Source organism: Archocentrus centrarchus, chromosome 8 (genome assembly GCF_007364275.1).
Source record: "Archocentrus centrarchus isolate MPI-CPG fArcCen1 chromosome 8, fArcCen1, whole genome shotgun sequence".
In the NCBI taxonomy this organism is placed as follows: domain Eukaryota; kingdom Metazoa; phylum Chordata; class Actinopteri; order Cichliformes; family Cichlidae; genus Archocentrus; species Archocentrus centrarchus.
The window spans coordinates 29,303,779-29,320,972 of NC_044353.1; the positions used below are offsets into that span (position 1 = coordinate 29,303,779).

General features: G+C 41.7%; 1 protein-coding gene across 1 annotated transcript; it reads left to right on the top strand.

The window, feature by feature from the left end:
* On the top strand, positions 1–11,846 carry paqr4a (progestin and adipoQ receptor family member IVa). Its single transcript, XM_030736141.1, has 3 exons — positions 1–1,106; positions 5,382–5,600; positions 8,453–11,846. Exons 1-3 carry the CDS (start codon positions 833–835, stop codon positions 8,884–8,886), a joined length of 927 nt encoding a protein of 308 aa, XP_030592001.1. The 5' UTR covers positions 1–832; the 3' UTR covers positions 8,887–11,846.
* The last annotated feature ends 5,348 nt before the right edge of the window (positions 11,847–17,194 follow it).

A 17,194-nucleotide genomic window follows, 5' to 3' on the forward strand; every position in this document is an offset into this window, starting at 1 on the left:
AGGTTGCAGTCCGTGCAACTTGACTCTTGGAAGACGATGCAGGGAAGACTCGAGGCCGCCGGAGAGGACTCCGCACCTCAAGGAAAACAGCCAGACAGAAATAATGCTGGATTATAATCGGATCAAACACCCGACGAAGACACTGAACGCTCGCCGTATGAAGCAGACTATGGATGTTTAGAGTAAGGCGGCTCGAGTATCCGCTTTTACATCCCCATCCACCGGACGCTGGTAGCCGACTTCCCGGCTTGCTAGCCCGCAGTCCTTCAAAATCTCCGCTTCACAATCACGGATCTCCTCTGAATTTTTTTTTTTTTTAGCAGCATTACGAAACATAGAAGCATCGAAGGGGCTGGCTTGAACATACAACGCCCGCCTGCCTTCATTACAATGAAGGTGTAACCTGCTAGTCCTCTATTTCACATCTGACCGCTGGGATCAAGCTAGCATCATCTGGAGTTGGATGCTGGGGCGGCTCTCCCAGCATCCCTGCCCGCGCCGCTGCACCGGAATGCTAACTAACGGGGAAATGGCTTTAACATGACCGCAAATCCTTCGCCTCTCAACCGCCCAGCACTTCTAGGTGCCACACGGACACTTTAGATGCCAAATGTGATGACCGCCGGGAGCTTGCATCATGCCTGTGGCTGGCCGCGTCTGTCTCCAGCCTTGCGGATGACACTCGCACAGGTACCGGCGGTTCAAAGTGAGCAGCGGCGGCGCGCACACACCGTTGCCGGGTAACGCTAAGAGACTTGTCCCGAGCTAGCTAGCGCCGAGCTAGGCGGCTAACAGCACAAAATAAATTTAAAAACACTCACAACCAATACCAATGGTTTCCCATAAAGTTTTAGTCGCAATAATCTTACTGAACGTGTATATAGGTGTACAGTCAGTTTTTTACTTATTCGGCGGCGTCCTTTTAACCGTCCTCTTTGCTATGGCATTTTTAAACGGACCCAGGCTGCTGGACTGGGCGAATTCACCTCCACATCTTCAGTTCAACAAATACGTCCTAACGGGATACCGGCCAATCTCCTCCGTGCAGGACTGCATCAGAAGCTTGTTTTACCTGCACAATGAACTTGGAAACATATACACTCACGGTGAGTACAACAAAAGCAGGTTGGAGTGCTTAGTCAGCAGGGGAGATTTGTGTAGACTGGGTGATACACCCTGCACCTGCAGAAGGATGCCAGACTCTGCAACACTGGCTGGGAAGCTTTCGTGTAGGCGCACAGGACTCAGACTCTAGTTTTTTTGTTGTTTTTACTTTATTCAACCCCACTCCAGATGACGGAAATTTACAGTTATCATTGCTTTTGCAGCTCTCCAGTATTATTCATGTTAAACTTTCAGTAACAGAACACAAAAGCATAGCATGGTTTGATTGATTGACTGATTTTTTTTTTTAAATTATTCTGTTATGCATAAGACAATCTGGCCAACCCCAATAGGCTTACAAGAAACCAGAGCCAAGAGTACTAAAGAAATAATCCTGCTTGAAGTCTCAAGCTTTAGGACCAAAAGGCAGCAGACTCATAAACCCCAAAAATGATTAAAAACCATCTTCAGTCATCACCAGCATGCTAAGACATTTTTTGGTTTTTAACAATTCAAAATAAACAAATTCACTCTCAAGCATAAAATAAGATTGGGCCACTATTACCAGTTTATTCAGTTTTCAGTGATGTGTGACAACAAAAGCAGCAAATCATCCACTTTGAAAAGCTGTCATCAGCCAATGTTTGCAACTCCAGTTTGGCCACCAAAGGTAACAAATGCTTAGTCAGGTGCATACAGTAAATTTAAGGGCATATGGTAAATTTGACATTTTTATTATGTTTTGCAGCAGGAAGCTGGATCACGTCCTCATATCATGAAAATGTTTGTCCAAACTGTTATTTCAGTCCAAGCCAAGCTCAGTTTTACAGCCTTCTTACTGTCTGCCATACCACAGTAAAGTAAGGTGATGGGTTCCAGCCCTGTCCACTGTACTGTCACACTTCTTTTTTAATAATATTAGACTGGAGGAATGTGGAAAAACTGGGGCATATTGTTGAAATTACACTTAAGGTTTCTCAGGTCATTCTTCAGTTTTGTACATGGATGTTTTATTAAATGCAGATTTTAACAGGGCTGATTAAAAAAAAATAGTGATTTTCTCTTGGTGAAATATTTCTAATATTTTTAATAGGGTTTAACTTACTCAAGCTTCAAATAAATTTATAATAAATTGCCAAAAATAACATGAAAATGAATGAACTTGTATAAACTGAGGTAACAAAGAGTCCTTATCTTACCTATATGCTATTAATTGTGCTTGTGTGCAGTCACCCTCCAAAGGCTCATTTTAATGCAGGAAAAACCCTGAAATGGGGATGCTTTAAAGAATATGCTTTAATCTCTGTGCATTAAAAGAAAGGATAACAATTTCAAGGTGTTTTTCAAAGGTACAACTTTTCCCAGCTACAATATGATACTTTGGCTTTGATTGTCTGCCAGGTAGTGTTAAATGAATAAGCTTTAATCCTCACAGTGAGGAAGAAATGGGACTTGGAGGGCAAAATCAGCCTCCATTTAAACAGTTTTTTTTTTTTTTTTAGCTTTGTAAGAATAAATGGTCTTTGCTAATCACTGATAGTTTTAAACTATTCTTTCAGTCAGGATTCACACTGATAAAACTCCATCATGTTGTATACGTCTCATTGCTGGTTTAAACGTTAGCTCCCTGATATCTTGCCTGCAAAGAAATAACCTTGGATCAACTTTGCATAGTCATTTTCTTATGCGGTTGCACACCTGTGTACAGCAAATGTGGTGATCACAGTCTGATCAGGAGTTTGACTAAACCTAAGCAATCTAAGACCCACCGTTTCCACTATTAAACGTGTACTTAAATAAGAATATCCCCCCTGCTTGCTGCAGGTATCACTGCCATTCAGCAAGCTGCCTGATTTTAACATCGTAACAGACTTAACAGTTCATCTGCATATTTCGTTTCAACTTCTGTAGCTTTACTGTAGATGGCAGCAGCAATAATCCTTGCTTTTCTTCACATTGGCGCTTTTTTATCAGGTGTTTTGATGAAGGGCTCTCTCCAGCTGTTTCCCAGTAAAGGTTTTAATGGTGATTACAGGAACAATGCTGCTGTTTTGGATTCTTTGAACTTTTTTCTTTCACTCCACCTGAGCTCACTGGGTCTGAAAAGCAAAACTTGTGTGGAAGTGCCTCAAACCTGCACTTTATGGAATGGCCACCAGGTAGGCAGTGTGTATGGTTGTGAAAAGACTTTGGCCCTTTGGTCAGTTTAGCTTTTTTGAGTCAGGATTTAACTGATATCCAATCCAAATATCAAAGTAGTGCATCCCTAATCCGGCCCACTTAAAATCAGAAATTAAATGAGTTTGATGCACCTGATTTACACCAGTACTGCCCAACTGATACAAAGGGCTCTATTTCAAAAGCTGTCACTTTCTCACCTTTTTTGAAACTTTTCAAAAAGACATTTAAAGGTGCATTCTTCTTTTGATTAGAGGTTGAGTGCGTGGCAGATTTGCAAAGAGGGAATTTTGTTGATAAGTGATAAGAAAAGGCCATATTTCCCCAAGTCTTTCTGCTTGCAAGCAAGCAGCTTAAACGTGGACTGAATTTTTAAAAAGCAGTTTGACATCAGGGTTTGTTCAGCTGAATCGCACTTAATGGAAAACGCCAAGAAGAGCTGTGTTTCTCATCTGCTCCCGAATGTTGCGGTTGCACAATATTCAGTTCTTTTTATATTTTGGTGCAAGCCCAGATTAATTGCAGCAACGTGTTAGTCTGTGCAGCCAAAGGTGAGATCGAGGCCTGTTGTCAGTTTGCATGGTAGTTTTTTTTTTTTCTGTTTTGACACCGAGATGATTAGACAGCCTGCAGTGTGGCACTCAGCAGCATGACTTGTGTCTTTTGCTCTCTCCTTTCCTGTCAATGTGCAATCTGGATGGTGCAATTTAACTTTGTTCTGGCGCTCCAGCATCCAGCAGTCACAGTGCAGTTAAACAGCAGCAGTGATTATGAGCTAAGTGGCTCTGGATGTCTTTATTGCACTCCAGTGATGTCAGCTTAGCATGTGACCTCAACTTAACACACTAATGTTTAATCTAATGAGCTTTTTTTTGTCTGCTTTTTTCCACATCTGAGAAAAAGCAGCTGAGCTGTGCTTGTAATTCTTCTTTTTACTGTGCAGTAACATTTCAGCTACCTTTCATGAGCTGACTTGTTTTGCATATAAACTGAAAACATCCTGCCCACAGCTCACGTACTCAGGTCCTCTGTCCCGCCGCTGTGTCCACGCCTGACTTCAACTCGCCAGCTCAGGGCAAATGCTGGCGTGTGTGTGTGTGTGTGTGTGTGTATGTGTGTGTGTGTGTGTGTGTGTGTGTGTGTGTGTGTGTGTGTGTGTGTGTGTGTGTGTGTGTGAGATAACGCACTTAAAATAGATGTGTTACTGTAGCATGCCATTCCTTGTATCACCTGCCTTGACTTCAGCAAGAGCAGAAATGAGGGAAAGGGAGTGCTGTAGGTGTGTCTCAGAGTGATAACAGCTGTATGTAAGCAGATCAGATTTCAAGGTCTGCATTTTGCTCACGTAGCAGTCAGCGCCAAAGTCCCTGCCAAACAGAAACTTAAATGGGAGCTGCCATTAGCAGTGTGGCCTTTCGCTGCATCAGGATTAGAGCTTAGTGGGAGCGTTGGCTTTCTCTCAATGGGGAATCACTGATAGGTTGGTGCCAATCATGTAGGTTTCCCCTTCGGTTCTTCTTGCTGGTGTCTGTGCACACTCAGCAGCCCTTCACAGCTACTCATTCTTGTACAGTGTGAAAAAGCAGCCCCGGTTCCAGAAACTCCTGAGCTAGATAATCCATCACCATAAACACGACACCTTAATTTGCTTTTGTCAGAGTTGAGCGGATGGTTTTCATACCAGTGTGCGTGCATATTACCTCAGGCAACATCATCCGTTGGACACTCACAAGCAGAAGTAATCCCTGAAAAGATAGTGCTCTAGTAGTTTTAATTACATGCCATCAGATTTGTTAAGTATGTTATCTATCTATCTATCTATCCATCCATCCATCCATCCATCCATCCATCCATCTATCTATGTATCTATGTATGTATCTATCTATCTATCTATCTATCTATGTATGTATGTATCTATGGGGCTGACTCCAGGCCAACTAAAAACTTTTGAGCTATACCGCATTCTTCATATGTGAGAAGGAGCCAGACCTATTGTTTTATAAGTGTTCTTAAAGTCTTCTGTTGTGTGGTAGGCTTTAAGGTAAATCCTTCTTTAATGACCACCACTCCCCCTGTTTCTCTCCCTGCTCACTCTCCAGGCATTCCTCTGGTTTGCTTCCTGGTGCTGCTGCCTCTTAACATCCCCTGGTCTCAGATCAGCGTGACGTGGTTAGGCGTGGTGCACTTCCTGGCCTGCCTGTCACCTCAGCTTGGCTCTGTTCTCTACCACCTCTTCATGAACCATGAGGGAGGGGAACCAGTCTACCACACCCTCCTCAAGCTGGACGTGTGTGGAATCTGCATGATCAACACGCTGGGTGAGGCTTCGCGGGTTCAGCCATCGTTCTCTTATTGCTGATCTGTTTTTTTCCAGGATGGAATTGATTGTCAGTGATTTACCGTGCAAGTGTTTTGCTCGGAGGTGTACGAGTATTGATTTGTCACAACACACTGACTCAGTTGTCTAATGCAAGCGATGATCCGAGCTCTGAAATGATTATTGATCTGTCTATGCTGCCTACATCGCCCTATTGTAAGAAAAAATGACAGGTGCATTATTTTTTATTTATGGACTTGTGTACTTTGAACAAGGCTTTTAGATTTGCCTACTACACAGATATTGATAGTACAGTACATTAATTATTAATACTGTGACGAAGCATGGGAATAACCTTTCAGGTTGTGCCAGCGTTTTACCAGCGTTTTTATTTATCTTTATGAATCTTTAGGATCAAAGCTAAAATCCTTATGCTAGCTAATGTGTCTTAGAGGCCTGCTGTTCATGTTAACTGTTTTTAACCAAAAAAAATTACTTGGAAAATCAATAAGAAAGTCTAAAAAGAGATTAAACATGAAACTTACTACTGTTTTACCTAATTAGCTGATATCCATCCACTTGTGCCCACTAATCAAGGTAGGCTAAATTATTCATCAGTGTATAATATTAACAAGGTTAAATATGTTTTAAACTTTCTCTTTATGCAGGTGGCAGGAAATAATCTCCTCGGTGTCCCCCTCATCTCTTTTCATGTGTGTGCAGAGCTGCATGTACACAGGTCTGTTCTGTGTGCCACTGCACAATTATCAATTAGTGTTCTTCTTGCTCATTTGCAAGTTTTCCAGGGGTCGCCACAGCGGGACATAAGCATCCAAATATTGGAATGAGCAAGGATTTTTATGCTAGGTGCCCTTCCTAACACAACCCTGCCGGTTTATCCAGGGCTGGCACTAGTAGCACACTAGCTTGTGACATCCTGTGCTTGGCTTGCGCAATCACCCACCTAGCAATTAGTAAATATCATTAAAGCATTTAATTGTGCTGAATTACCCCATCCCCTTAAATTCATTGTTGCAGCTGCCAGATCTAAAAACTTTTCTAGCAAACACCCTGAAATTTAAGTTTCAGAGCAGAGTTCTAGCAAAGTCAAGAGACTCTGAACAACCACGATTTGGTAGACATGGGAAGGAGGAGGGTTGAAGAAACAAAAAGAACAGAGTAGCAGCCCAGATCCCCAGGAATACAGGCAGACGAGTGCCTACAGATCCTCCTTATTGAACTTCTGTGAGCGTAAAGAAAACTGTGTCAGGATTAGTTGAGCTGAGGTCCTTTAACAGACTCAAATGTATGACAGGCAGGGAGTAAAACAAAAGAAATATTAATGGACTTACGGGAAAAAGCTGTACAGACAAGTTGCAGGATAATCAGCAAGTAAATAACAGAACTCCAAAATAAGGGAACAAGACATGGTTAAGGGAAAGGGTAAGGAAAAATGAAGATAGTGACAAACATAGGGCTGATTGGGAAATGAGACATAGGTGAGAATAACTAAGGTGAGAAATCAGAAAAGAAGGGAAACTAAACAAAGGCAGGAAATACCCCCCACCCCCCCAAAAAAAACAAAAAAAACCCCCAAAAAACAAAAAAAAACCACATGAGAAAACTAAACTTGGGCAGCGCGGTGGTTAGCACTGCTGCCTCACAGTTAGAATACCATCTGGGAGGCCTAGGTTCAAGTCCACCTTGGCCTGGGCCTCTCTGTCTCTGTGGAGTTTGCTTGTTCTCCCCGTGTCTGTGTGGGTTTTCTCCGGGTACTCCGTTTTCCTCCCACAGTCCAAAGACATGCACTTACTGGCCACTCTTAATTGCCCATAGGTGTGAATGTGAGTGTGGATGGTTGTTTGTCTCTCTGTGTTGGCCCTGCGAGAGGCTGGCGACCTGTACAGGGTGTACCCTGCCTCTCGCCCTATGTCAGCTGGTATAGGCTCCAGCCCCCCCGCGACCCTGAACAGGATAAGCGGAAGTGAATGGATGGATGGATGGAAAACTAAACTTCACAATAAAACATGAAGCAACTAAAAGATAAATAACGCTGGACACAGGAGAACACAGAAAACAGGAGGAAGCACACAAGCTTCTGCTGTCCTGACAGATTTAAGCTTGTTAGGCAGGTAGTTTGATGACGGACCCTTATTAGCTTTTTACCCAAACAGGTTTTGACTATGATCAGATTAATGAATGCTGCTGTTATTAACTCTAGTAAAATGATTTCACTCCACCTGGGTCCACCTTCTCAGTTATGGTGCTACCTGCTGTGTGTGTGTGTGTGTGTGTGTGTGTGTGTGTGTGTGTGTGTGTGTGTGTGTGTGTGTGTGTGTGTGTCAGAGAGGAGAGGCTGCAGAACCATAATGACAGCATGGTCTTCACTGTTGTGTTACCAGGCTTTTTATTGAGAAAAACCGAGGCTTCTTGGGCCAGATTTTATAATCGTTTCTATTCACTCATGCTCATAGATACATTTTAGAGTCCACATGCTTCTGTTTTCAGTGGCAAATGTGAGTGTAATGCTCATGCTGTAAAGCTCTGCACTGCAAATGTTGCCTTCCTGTTTTCCAGAACAGAGAACAGCCTTTTTGTTTCAGTAACCTCATTGTACACTTCCTGTAATGTGAAAACAGGCTGTAATAAAAAAATAAAATAAATAATAATAATACTTGTTGAGAGTTTGTTTCAGCCAGTTTTTGTCACAGTTGAACTGTGATTGATGAAAGCATCAAAATCAGCCCCAAAACACAAAATGCACACACAGGTTAACAATTCGACCTTTGTGCTTTTTATGAGGCATGGTTTCATCGTTGGTCTGACTTCCCTGTGCTTGTTTTCCTGTCTTAGGAGCGCTGCCAATCGTCTACACCACGCTGCTGTGCTACCCATTCATCCGCACTGTGGCCCTGTTAGTCTACATCCTGCTGTCCAGCCACGCCATCTACTGCGCCGTCACAGCTCGGAGCAGCGTTCGGCGGTTGCGCTCCTTTGCCTGGCAAGCGCTGTTTCGCTTCTCCTTCTTCCTGCTCCGCTGGGTAGGCCTGGGTGGCGGCAGTCCCACCTCGCTACGCCACTTTCTCATGATGGACGCACTGGCCGTGCTGGGCGGGGTCATCAACATCACGCGCATCCCGGAGCGCTTTTGGCCGGGCCTCTTTGACTACTGGTGCAACAGCCACCAGATCATGCATGTACTGGTGGTGATCTCCATCCTTTACCTGCACTGGGGCGTGCTGGACGACCTGCTGTGGATCACCAGCTACGACTGTCCCTCAGATTGACCCACACAGCAGCCCCCCCCCCCAGCCCCTAACAAGGAGCACTGGAACATACCCCACTAAAAGACTTCAGGGGGGAGGGGGGTGTCTGGAAAGGGATGGGTAAGGACAGGGGATCATGGGAACTGATGCTGTGCATGTGTTCACTTCATATGCTCAAACTCAGAATGTTCATATCTTCATCCATCTTGATTTGTGCAAATGCAGGTAAAAGTATGTCGAGTAACACGCACAACCATTCTGACTTGCTCAGTTGCCACAAACATGGACGCAAGAGTGAATACAGACACACACACATTCATACACAAACACTTAAAAAAGTAGAAAAATTTAAAAAGTCAACTTATTAACCTAGTTTTAAACCCTATAACGTCTTAGGTAAAGGTTACTGCTTGAATGATAGAGCATTACTTCATGTAGCTGATTAAAACGGTCTAAACTGGTGGTTCTGAAAGTAGGGTCCATGACCCACAGCCAAAAAAACCATTGATAAATTTCCTTTAAATTTTTTAAAATATGTTCTAATCTTAAAAATCGGATATTTACAAATGGAGACTATTTATCCAACAAATCAAGTATACTGTGTCCTTTAATCACACCCGTTATCTTTGGACCAGTCGAAACTGACACAGATATGTATCAAAAAATATTAGATTTTATGTTTTATAATGTTGACATATAATGTTGACATGTACAAGTACAAATGGTAGTAAGCATGCGGATTGCCAGTGTTGGAATTATGAGCAGGACCCTGTAAAATGTTCTTGCCTGTAACTTCAGGAATACACCGAGCCTGCTGGTGTCGTGTTCCAGGTCTGAAGCTGAGCTCGCCCACTCAAGACAACACTTGTGAATCCACCTGACAGGCCGCAGCACGTCCCAGAACCTGCTCTGTGTCTTGAGTTATTTTTTTATGGAAGCTGTGTTCAGATGCACAGAGCAGATGAGGTGGACAGGAAGTCAGACCCCGGAACAGCAAAGGTGTCTTGTCAATTTTGAAACAGTGCTGGGTGGTTGCTGGTTGTAATTTAATTTATGTGAATATTTCAAATAGGCCTATACCAGTGAACAGGCACACTTAGTGTGGCTTTTGAAAGGGTTTGGATGTGCACTGCTTCGGAGTGGATTGAGATGGGGTCTCAATTAACTTTTCAAACTCATGGTTACCACTGTGTGTAAGGGCCACTGAAGGTTTAATTAAAACAAATTAAGAGGCTGGGTGAGGGGGGAGTAAAATTCCTGAGCAAAAAAGCTGGGAATTTGCAGTCTCTTCCATTCTGATCCAGGTCTCGCTACCATCTTGTAATCCTTCCCTTTCACTCTTGCTGCTATCCTTCTGTCACAAATCACCCCAGACACTCGTCTCCACCCGCTCCACCCTGCTTGCACTCTCTTCTTCACCTCTCTTGTGCTGTTCCTTTGGATGGTTGACCCCAGGTATTTAAACTCACCCACCTTGACTACCTTTACTCCTTGCATCTTCAACCTTCCCACTTGCCTCCTTCTCATTCACACACATGTATTCTGCCTTGTTTGTTCTGACTTTCATTTCCACCCCTCTTGAACCAATGTCACTCCTACTGCACACCTCACCGCTGTCTCGCTGTGCTCATACATGTAGGTTAAGAAGAGAGGTGACGACATGAAAATGTTTTATATTTATACGCCAGACAGAAGATAATGCCATTAATATATAAAGAATTGATCATACAGAAAAAATTCTGATAATACTAATAGTAATAATACAGTTGAATACAGACAAACAGACAGAATCTTAACAAATACAGCAATGTACAAATTTGTGGTCATACCGCCCAGCACTATTTTAGAAATTAAACACCTTATGCAGACCAAATCAAAAGCTCCTGACCCCCCCTTCCCATCAGTTTGTTAGCCAATGCATGAGAAATGGTCACTGGTGTATTCCTGGGGTAAAAGGCTCCCTGTCCCCAAACAAGTTTAATAGCCCCGCTTCCAAATGATATCACAGTAATTGTCTCCACCTGTGCAGCCCATCCATATCTCACGTCACACACACAGCACGCACACCCATGCACCTTTATTTTTATACAACATGTACAAAGCACTTTTAAGAGTTTTAACTTCGTCCAACCGACTGAATTTTACAGGACTGTGTATTTCCTTGTTTTCTGCCACTGCCTCTTCTTTGTTCGTTTGAATGGTCCTCACTGTCACCATGGTGAAGGTGGGCGAGGGGTTCATTCCTGAAGCATGTCAGCGATGAGTTTACTTGCTTAGGTGGCTCGGACCACCAGACGGGATCGTTCTGTATTGTTTGCACCAGTGCCAAAGAAATTCAGGCATTTTTAAATCAGAAAAGAAAGTGATGTTTATGAGCTGCATTTACATTTATTATGACCTCCTTTTGGAAAACCACAGTCTCCATTTGTGCGAGATGTAATTATTTTTTAAAGGCAGAGGCTGAGCGCTTTGTGAGTCTTCTGCCCGTTTGTTGTGTATAAAAGCCATCCAATGTGCATTGTTTTACACTGACATGCCCACAGTGCGCACATATATAGATATAGGCCGATATGTGGCAGCACTGAAAAGTAGGTGGGTAGCCACTTATTAATGCTGTTTGTAATTATTTGTCTTTGGGCCCCAAATGCATAAAATTTAGGGGTGGGACTTTAACGCGTTAATTTCGATTAATTAATTACGGGGAAATTAACGAATTAAACATTTTAACGCATTTTAATCGCACTTTGCACCGTGGAACGTTTCTCAGTGCACGAGTTCCAGGCATACAGATTATATCGACGCACGATGTCAAAAATTCAGGGGCCGCATCGTTCAAAGGACCCGGCCTACGTAGACCTCGCAGCCCACGAAGACCCCAAAGGCCGGAAGTGAGCAGCTAGCCTTCATATCAGCGTCACCTGCCCTCACCTCTGCCTAGCTCATGTCGCCTAGCAACCGTGAGTGCGAAGCACAGCTGTGTAAAAACAGCTGGTTAAACGGAGAACAAACCTTTTCTCCTTTTTGTGGTTTAATTTTAAGTCTTTATTCAAAATAAGCTGTTAAAACAAGCATAACACATTTCAACATCAAGGAATTCAGCTGAGAGAATGATTAATTTCCAACTATACTGAGACATTATTGTTGACTAAAACTATCCAGTTATGATGCTTAACTTTAATTTCAGGTGTTTGCTTATCACAGGAGCACTTCCGCCCTTCATTGGTCTGTGTAGTAGACTGGTGGGGAAAATAAACAAAATTTTGAAGTTTAAGCTTATGTATATTGATTCATTCATCAACCAAACTTAAATTAATATTTATCATGTTAAATATTTAAATGCGATTAAAATGCGATTAATTTCGATTAATTAATTACAAAGCTCCTAATTGATTAGATTAATTTTTTAATCGAGTCCCACCCCTAATAAAATTATATACTAAAGAAATAGATTATATTTACTGATTGTTTTATTCAGATGCATTTATTTTAATTTTAGTTTCACTTGCTTGGGCAGTTTACATCATTGCAGTGCAGGATCACTCCGGCTGACAGATCTAATAAGAGGTCAAAGAAAATCCATTCTTTTATTTAAACCATGCAAATCTGGAGGATTAGCTCTGCATTTTCTCTGCACCCCCCAACAATATGTGACTTCTCAGTCACACAGTAATACTGTTGAAAAAGATCTGTCTTTACACGTTGCAGCTCAGCGAGAAAATAGCTGCAATGTGACCTTTAAAACAGGCGTCTATTCTGAAGTTATTTATGTCCTCAGGCATGAATGTAGTTGTACTGTATTTAGATGTTTATTTATATATATATATATATATATATATATATATATATATTGACCTGAAATGTTAATGGTCAGTTGTTATTGCCACATTCTTTATTTATTTATCTGTACTTGCTTGCACTTTTCATAAAGCCTGAAAAGATGTTTGACATTTATTAGTCTTTTTAAAGTTGTGGAGGATACACTAAGCTGGCTTACGTAAGCAGGAATGAACCCCTCTTATCCCGCCCTCCTGTCATGTATGAGTCACTGCACCTTGGTGCGTGTGTTCAGGCTTGTTTCTGTTGTGGTATTTCAAGTGTAAAAGTAAGCGTTGCACTCTTCAGTCATGTTCAAGACTGGCTTCTGAAGCCTCATTTCATACTGAAAATGTATTTCTTTTTGTTTTATTTAAGGCATTGGGTTTGTTTCTCATGATAGTCACAGCTTCCCACTGACTAGATACCAATCATGTCGGCCCCACTTCATCTCGCCAATTAGCAACGTCTGCTTTCTGTGACACTGACTCACAGATGAAGGATTTCCCAGAGTCTGTATGGCATACATTAACCCCAACCAGCCCCTCGCCTCGCCCTGGTAAAAAGTCAGATGTTTGTCTGCTAGTCTCACTCTGACAGTAATGATTATAAGTACAATGTAAAAGCTGAAGTTAATGTATTTTTGGCCACTGAATGAAAAAAAAATTTGCATGAAAGTAGCTGTGAAACAGAAACTGATGTCTCATAGTGTTAGCTGATTGTTAGTTCACTGTAGCCAGCAACAGATCATTCACTCGCCCCTGGAAATGATTGTGTGGGTAGTTGGGGGTGGGGTTTGGAGGGTGGTGTTACCCCTAAAGTAAGAGGATTGAACAGATCAGAGGCAATACATCGCGATCAAAACAAACTGCACTGTTCATCGTTCTCCAAAGGGCTTTGAATTCAAGTCAATTCTGAAACACGTTTAAAGTCCCTATAAATAATGTAAATACATTTATGTACATTATATACACAGACAGTGCAGAAGAATATACAGTGACTCATTTTAACACACAGATTTGGTTAAGGAAGATGGGAAGGAATGGGATTACCCACCCAGTGAAGACTCAAAAGATGTTGAAGACTTTACACAAAGTTGAGATTTGGTTAGAAAGATGGAAAGGTGTTGAGAAAAAGATTCCCTTTTACAGCTAAATTTGGTTGGAAAGAAATGCCTCTCCAAACTCCTCAGAGAACCAGCAGTTCAGACCTAAACTCACTTATTTTGGTCAATATTGAAATTGCAGATTTAACCTAAGTTTAGCCTCGCAGGCTGTGTGCCATTTAGACGTCTTTTATACCTCTAATAAACAGAAGATGGGAAAATGTGAATTCCAGCCTTTGTAGCGGTGTGAACTTTTCACCTTCTACCTTTTAACCAAATTGTGACATAAAGGGGACATCTTTTTAAAGGCTAAGGACTGGCCAATCAGATTTAGCCCAGAAAACATCGTCTATGAACGCCTGGTGCTTGGCGGGTGGCGAGGGATGGAGGCGTGGCTTGATGTGGAGCTTTAGATTGCTATCGTTTATGTGCTTGATTAGCAATGACCATGTATATGTGAACAACACTGGAAAAAAAAAAATACTGGCATTGGTCTCAGTTGTAATGTAGAGTTCTTTGACCTTTTTGTGGCCCTAACTAAGAATGCTTCTGATCATTTAAATGTAACTGCTTTTTTTTTTTAGATACACAGAAAAGATATTCGCGACCATAGCAGGGGAATCTTGGTGGGCATGTGAATACCTCGTGACTACCACTGGTCTATCTATGCATTATCAGCCGAAGGATACGTAACAGTGAAGTCAGTTTGTGTTTGTCAAAATGGCTCTCTGATCCGCTGTAATGGAGGGCTCACTCCAACATCCTGAGTCTCCCGCTTCTCAGGGTGCCATAACAGTAGCTGTAACATCTGAGGCCTGACCTCTGCTGTCTGCAACATGGCTACGAGACTCACCTGCCCTCTTTAGTTTGGTCTGTTCATGCTGGGAACCCACCTGGCAGGCTGGACACAAGGGCGAAGGAAGGTGGAGGATTTCTCTGAAAACCATGTTACAGGAGTGGAATCCGGTCAGAAAATTGGTCTTTGTCCTTTTGTCTGTATGTTTAATGAAAAAAAATATGACATGATGTATAACAAAAAAATCACTAACAAAACTGTTTTTTTTTTTTGTTTTTTTTTTTTGTTTTGTTTTTTTAAATATTACACAGGTGCCGGACAGCCTGTTAACAACCTGTTTATAATGGATTACCTGTGTTGTTATATGCTGATTATTAATGATTGCTGTTATTCTGTGGATCCTTATAATGACACTGGTCTTTGTGTACAGGTAATGAGACAAGCCCTTTCTTTAAGGATGAAGGGAGCTTTCTGGGGGGTCTGTCTGTTATTGTCTCTCCATATCTGCATGGCTTTCTTAATGTGTCAAACGAGTGAGTGTGGCTCCATCTACTGGAAGTTCATGTTCACTAATGCAGGCATTACTGTAGCTGAACTGCAGCCAAATGAAACTAACTAACAGGTGGTAATACTGTCACTGCTGGTCTGCAGTTATCCTCCAGGGTTATTTATTTAGATTTCCAGACCATGTATGTACACATGTGTGTATGAGCTCTCCTGCAGAACCCATGCAAGCATGAAATCTGTATGTTTTCCAGTTTACTTTCTCCTGTTGCACCGACGGGAAGCTGATAGCATTCCCAGAGTGCCTCATTATCCAGTCTGCGTGCTTGCCAGTTAATGTGCACGAACTCAGACAGTTTGTTCCTGTGCTGTAGTTCACACGTCGGTGTGACATTAGTGTCCTGTGTAACAGACAGGCTCTCACACTCCTCAGTCTCCAGCAACGATTGTGCAATAAACTGAAGTCTATATTTTTAAATCTGTCTGCACACCATCTTGTTTTTCCTCTTTATTACTGTGTTTCTTTTATGATGTTTATGAGTTTTTCCTGAGTAGGCATTCCCATGCATTCCAGTTTTTTTTAGGACAGCCCTGCCTACTAGGGATGGGGGAAAATGTCGATACAGTATAGTATCGCGATATTGTATCAATACAGGGACACCAAATATTGATATTTTATTAACTACATTAAAATACTCTGGGAATACAAGGAACAAGAGGCCTTATCTCATGCACCACCATCCTGAGATAATGTTAGCCAAACAAACTTACATGAAATTGGCTCAACCAAAAAAATCATTCAGCACTGGACACACTTAGCTTGACAAAGCTACCTTCTAATTAAGAGGAAGCTAATGGCTCAGTCACATGAGTAAAAATAGGACAGAAACCTCCTTGCATCTGCAAAAAATTCGTGGCTACCTGATGATTTTATTACAAATTTTGCACATATGATCAATTGCAACTTATGTTGAGTAAATGGTTGCACAGAGCTTGAGAATGTTGCACTCACAATTACTTTGGATCACAATGCGATTGCACAGGTTGCCTGATAGGAGGCAGTCTTTCTGCCCACAGTCACAGTCTGACTTGGACTGGCTGGAGTCATTCTCACAGAGATTGTCAAAGGTTTGCAAATAATAGTTGCATAATTTATAAATGCACACAGATTGACACATGTTGCCTTCAGTCTGAATGAGTCTTTGTCAATGAGCACAACTTGAGGGGACTCGATTCAAGTGGCAACTGGTTGTATTCTGATTGTATTCCTATAGAACTGGAAGGCTGCTGAGGACAAGTGTAACAGTTACATATGAATTACTGTCCATGCAGGCAGCAACAGATATGTGATTTATGATGATTTAAGTGCTGTATTATCAGAAGCAGATTGCATGTGATTGCCAGCTTGACCCCATTCAAGCGCAGGCTGACTCCATCTTGTGGCAACATTTGTGGCAGGTTTTAGTGACAGTGTTGTATGCTTGACAATCTCACTATGCAGCAAAAAAATACTGAAGTGAGATAACTTTATCTTATTGGTTAAAACAGATACTGACAAAGGTTAACTTTGAGGACATAATTTGCAGTTGAAAAAATGTGATCAATTTTAATATTGCAATACTCAGCATATCGCAAAATTAAAATGAAAAATATCGCAATAATAGTGTAGTGAAGTATTGTGATAATATTGTATTGTAGGGTCTCTGTTTATTCCCACTTCCACTACCTGTGTATGAGGGTGAAGGGTTGGTATAATTATTAGGAGTTAGGGTTGGTGTTTGGTTTCACAAAAAAAAAAAAAAAAAAAAAAATTGTCTGGTTGTCACATCTTCAGCAGGGAGTTCAGACTTGGTGTCAGGGTTAAAATTAGAATTAGATATTGTGTAATACATTCAGATTTGGTGGTTTTGCATAAGAACCCCCCCCCCCAAAAAAAAAAAAAAAAAAAAAAAAAATTAAATTAAATTAAATTAAATTAAATTTAAAAAAAAAATTCAATAAAAACAGTCAGAAACATTAAAACATTAGAACACATATTGCACATGTTGGATTCCCACATACATTCCTACAGTGAACGAGCCAACAAATCAGTTAGCTAGAGCATCGGAGCA

Coding starts and splice junctions, on each gene's coding strand:
- paqr4a (XM_030736141.1), top strand. CDS start 833: ATGGTTTCCCATAAAGTTTTAGTCGCAATAATCTTACTGAACGTGTAT. Junction 1,107..5,381: donor TGGAAACATATACACTCACG/GTGAGTACAACA, acceptor CTCACTCTCCAG/GCATTCCTCTGGTTTGCTTC. Junction 5,601..8,452: donor CTGCATGATCAACACGCTGG/GTGAGGCTTCGC, acceptor TTCCTGTCTTAG/GAGCGCTGCCAATCGTCTAC.